The 5,066-nt window shown below is 36.7% G+C and overlaps 1 protein-coding gene across 1 annotated transcript; it reads right to left on the bottom strand.

The window, feature by feature from the left end:
• Window positions 1-1,304: 1,304 nt before the first annotated feature.
• On the bottom strand, window positions 1,305-1,748 carry LOC149248056 (uncharacterized). The gene has a single exon (XM_089447276.1). The coding sequence runs from the start codon at window positions 1,746-1,748 to the stop codon at window positions 1,305-1,307; it is 444 nt and encodes a 147-aa protein (XP_089303402.1).
• Between the last annotated feature and the right edge of the window lie 3,318 nt (window positions 1,749-5,066).

The raw sequence follows: 5,066 nt of genomic DNA, 5'->3' as shown, positions 1-5,066 counted from the left end.
AATGCTTCTCCCTTATAACAAGATTCAGAAATTCTCTTGGATGGTTGTTTAATAAAAGACTAACCATACTTCCTTGCCTCTAACCAATACTTTTTTGGATCTGTTGCACCTTCAAGCTCATCCAAGCCACTGTCATGAAATTGAGTATCTGCAAAAGATTCTAGCAGTTTCAAATCAACCTCAATTCCCATAACAACATTTGTATTGAACTGCTTAACGTTATCACTGAGAAATGTGGCTACAATGCAATTTGATATGTGCTTGAGAACACCCCTGATCACATTATCCAAAACCTACGAAGGTAAGTCTTCAAAATGATTTCAGTAAAGAGACTTCACAAGGTCCTTTGAGGCTTTCTCTTGACTCATGAAACTTCACAAGAACCCTGACTATCAAAGATCCACAAAAGATATGGGGTTGAACTTACTACATTTTAAGTTTATTTTTGGTCAAGCATGTATCTCTTGAATGAAATCTTCATGGAATGCGCTTTGAAACAAATCAAGTTATTCATGACGAAGACGTTATGGTATAAGAACAAATGGTGAATACACTTGAACACAACATTGTAAACATACTTGAATACAACAGTACTATACATGTTCAATAATGAATGCACATTAATTGTTCAACATCTATACAACCTGGAAAAACAGACAATTCCCCTGTGTAAGAGAATCAGGACTACATTGCAAAGATCAACTTAAAGAGAAACCACAATGGAATTTGGTAAACAATATTTATAGCCATATGTATTTTTCACAACTTTGTTGTCTCCTAGGTCCCAAATCCAGGAAAATCTCGGCTCCTTTTATCATTCTTCCCACACAGAGCATTTGCAAGGCACTGTATCATTCTTCCACTTTAATCTGCATTTATAACAAAACTCGTAACCACATCTGAAACAACACCAACCACCATACGTTTCAGTTCTCCTTGTGGTTTAAATAACCAAGCAATGCCTCTTAGTTTTCCAGTATTGAACAACAAATTTCAATGACAGATTCACTAGAGGCGAGGGAAAGATATTAGATAAGTAGTTTTCGAATCCCAGGTTTGCCTAAGCTAGATACATTTGAAGAAACGTCTTTGTTAAGCCATGGACAATTAGTATGTAGATTTGCTTTTCAATTGGAAATACTTAGGCATCCATATGCACACAGTAAAGATATCATAACCTACAGCTACGATTAGAAAATCTAATTTTCAGATTGGAACCAATTATCTTTATCAAAGACAAATAGGGTATTATAAAAAAAAAATATTCAACAAAAATGCATTTTACCAGTTTACTGACCTGCAAATCATGTGATAGCGTCCAGACGTTTTGTCAACAATATGTCCACATTTTCCACACAGTTACCAATCTTTTTTTTGGTGAGATTTAAGAGAAACAAATCATCTTTATTCCTCTCGGAAAAGGACAATTTCTCCAGGTCAGAGAAATCCAAGCCCACATGCCATGGCACACCACATCGAGCACAAAACAACCTTCTACATTTAGGGCATTCTGACTCTTTAATAACAACAACAACTGACTCAATTGAGCTTCCTACTTCAAGCACATCCTTCAACAAGAGTGCCGAGCAATCCTTGAACAGGGAATAGAACTTCTGAGAACTGGGAATCTCTTCTTCCACCAATGCCAGACACCATTCTTCTAGGATTTGTTTAGGAAGGATCAATTGACACTGTTGAGGACTTAAGTGCTCGCTGCAATTGGGCTCAGGGCAATGAATGGTCCCCATTTTTTCTTTCAATCTGCTTTGGATATGCAGGTCCATGCAATTAGAACAAAATCTGTGCGAACAAACCATACCATTGAAAAACTCAGATGGGCATTCTGATTCTAAACAAATACTGCACTGTTCTTTCACAAGAGGGGTATCTTCACTTGCTTCAACCACTTGCTTGCCTTCCCTTCTTGCCGTTTTGGGTGAGGGAGCCAATATGTTTTTGCTTCCCAGGCGTTTACCAAATGAACCCTGAGGATAAAAAAAATTCCAAAAATAAAAAATAAAAAACAAACCAGCGATAATTGAATGGCCATGAAGAATGAATATGAACCTGGGTGGGATCATCATTTTCTGATAGAGTACTGGAAGCCACTGGATTTGAATTTAAAGGAGAGAATAAATTTGCAGATTTGGATACTGTAAACAGGGTATAGCATAATGGATCTCTAAACAGGGTACATTGACCGAGAGCTAGGTTGTGCACAATAGAGTGCATAGCAAAAACGGAAAACATTATTGCAGCAGGTCGTGGAAGAGCTCGGAAACATTATTGCAACAGGTTGTGGAAGAGAACAGGAAGAGCAGAAAGCGGAAAGAGGAAGAACAAAAATGGAAAGCGAGCTGGACGCTTTCGTGGAAGAGCCCAGAAACATTGTAGCAGGTCGTGGAAGAGAACAGGAAGAACAGAAAACGGAAAGAGGAGGAACAGAAATGGAAAGCCTATCGGCATAACCAGATGCTAGTTGGAGTTGCACGACAGATGTCAATCATATGCTAGTTGGAGGTGCACGCCAGATGTCAATCATAGAAACAAAAGATAGATGAAAAAGCTCATTCTGCCTAAATATACATTAACAAATATACCGTGGTTATATCATTGTTTGAAAACATTTGATTTTTCAAAACATTAACAAATATAAAGTAGACCTATTATTGTTTTGGGGACATTTAATTCAAAACCCTCATTTTGTGTGTATGCCCGTTGTGAGTTAACATTAACGAATATAAAGTAGATCTATTATCGTCTGACAACATTTAATTTTCAACTCTCGTTCAGTGTATACTAGCAAGATGGCCATTGTCTGTGAAATGGAATTTTAGCATTTGAGTTCTCCAAGGACGACAAAAAGCATGGCCGAAGTACAAAACCTTCCCCAAGCACGAGAAAAGGCACTGCCAAAATACTCATGCAGAGTCTTTGACGAGAGACGTGCAGAGTCTTTGACGATTGACTTATTCTCAGCTGCCGCAATGCGCCAGAAACTGCAACGATATTTTCGCATCCCCTGTATTTTAGTGTGTTGTGATATTATAAAAATAACACACACTTTCACATACATGTAAGAAAACTAAAATACTGCGCAAGTGGGGTGCTGATGTCGGAAAAGATGAGGTTTGCGCAGGTTACTTTGCTGACTTCGGCAGAGGATGACGTTTCTACCGGTTCTAACGTCGTTAAGTGCCCAAACACCGCGCGGGAACATGGAAATTGTTACTGACAACAAAAGTATAGTTTAAAACATTAAGAAAAGGCTAGTAGTGAGCGGGTTCAAATGTCAATGGAGCATGTTTAAAACAACATGCAATGTGCAACGAAGTCTTTGACGATAGACGTGCAGAGTCTTTGACGATTGACTTATTCTCACCTGCCGTGAAGCGCCAGAAACTGCAACGATATTTTCGAATCCCCTGGATTTTAGTGTGTTACGATATTATAAAGATAACACACACTTTCACATACGTGTAAGAAAACTAAAATACTGCGCAAGTGGGGTGCACGCTCATAGATGGGCCTTGTGGAATTGTTTTTTTTGTCCCTTCTCTTAACCCATACGCTACCAGTGGTTACAAGTAAATTGAGTGAGTTTGAGTGGTTTTGAATTAGAAGGCAATGGTAATATTTGTGGTTTTTGAACTCTACTTTTATTGAGAGGGTTGAAGGCATATTAATTAATATGGGGGAGTAAGGTTATAAATGAATATATATTAGTTGTATATTTATTTTCAATAAGTTAAGAAGGATTAAATCCATGATGTTAAACTATATTTTTTATAGTACATAATTTGTTCAGAAAAAGTTATATTTCTATGGTTTTGATCATTCAAAGTTAAGATTGATCTATAGTGGTTCCAATTGCTAGATAATCATTATGTATATGTATATGTTTGATATTAATTTGACCTTTTGAAATTTGCATGATTATGAGTCTAAATAATAATAATTAAAACTGCTTACTAATGAATATGGTGAATGTTGTCGCTCTTAGAGACAATCTTGGATTGCTTACAAGACCTGTGCCTGGGCACATCTAGATTTTAAGTGTCTCAAATGATTCTCAGTGAAATAGATACCTCACACACACACACACACACACACACACACACACACACACACACACACACACACACATATATATATAAAGGCTTGGTTCATTCATCCAAAGCTATAAGACATGTATTTATGGCACTTCTTCACATATGCAGTTCAAAGAAATATATGCACAAAATAGTGGAGGTTGAGTAGTTCAAGGACTTGTAGTTTAAAAAGCTTTTGTAGAACAATTGAGAGAGGATAAGAAGAAAGGGCAACTCATCAAATATAACTTAAAGCTTCAAGAATTCCACACTTAACACATAGAGCTTGAGGCATTAAGAATTTCTATACTTATTTGAGTTACAAGTAGATATAATGGATGAAAGAGAGACTGAATGCTATGATTAAGGTAGTGTAGATTTAAAGATATAATTTCAATAATCCATACAGACACATGCATTAACAATGTGGATACAAATGAATCTGTGAGGAAGTTACATGCATATGCATTAACATATCGATACAAATGAATCTGTAAGGGAGTTTGAAATATTTCTAGCAGCTATGATTGCATGAATTCAGAGAAGAAATATCAACATAATGGGTTTTAACAGATAAATAACATACTACAATACTTAAGGGGGAATCACCACCATTTCTTTGATATTCTGAAAGATCTGTATTACAAAGCCATACAGTCTAGAATAACATGTAGAGTTTTCTTTTGGAATTTCTGAACCTTTGTTAAGTGTTTCTTCCCCCTATTTATCTGGAGAGGAGGAGTGTTGAACATTCATTACCTCAAAAATATTCGACTGAGTCTCAGCTGTCAGGTTGACTAGCCGTCTCGGCAAGGGATGGATCTATGGCCCAAAAGTATTGCAAAACATTAATCACCTCATTGAAGGGAGGCACCTTACAAGATACAAATCAATGAATCACAAATTACTGTTAGCAAAATATCTTCATGCCCATCCTGTGCTCACTTTTGCTTTAGACTGTAATTTTATTATGGT

Source organism: Pinus tabuliformis, chromosome 7 (assembly GCF_031772625.1).
Source record: "Pinus tabuliformis cultivar Carrire ecotype Pingquan chromosome 7, CPIR1, whole genome shotgun sequence".
Lineage (NCBI taxonomy): Eukaryota > Viridiplantae > Streptophyta > Pinopsida > Pinales > Pinaceae > Pinus > Pinus tabuliformis.
Note: the sequence above shows the minus strand (reverse complement) of the source record. Positions and strands in the feature narration are given on the sequence as shown.

Excerpts from the sequence above, each read along its gene's own strand:
- LOC149248056 (XM_089447276.1), bottom strand. The coding sequence starts at position 1,748 with ATGGGGACCATTCATTGCCCTGAGCCCAATTGCAGCGAGCACTTAAGT.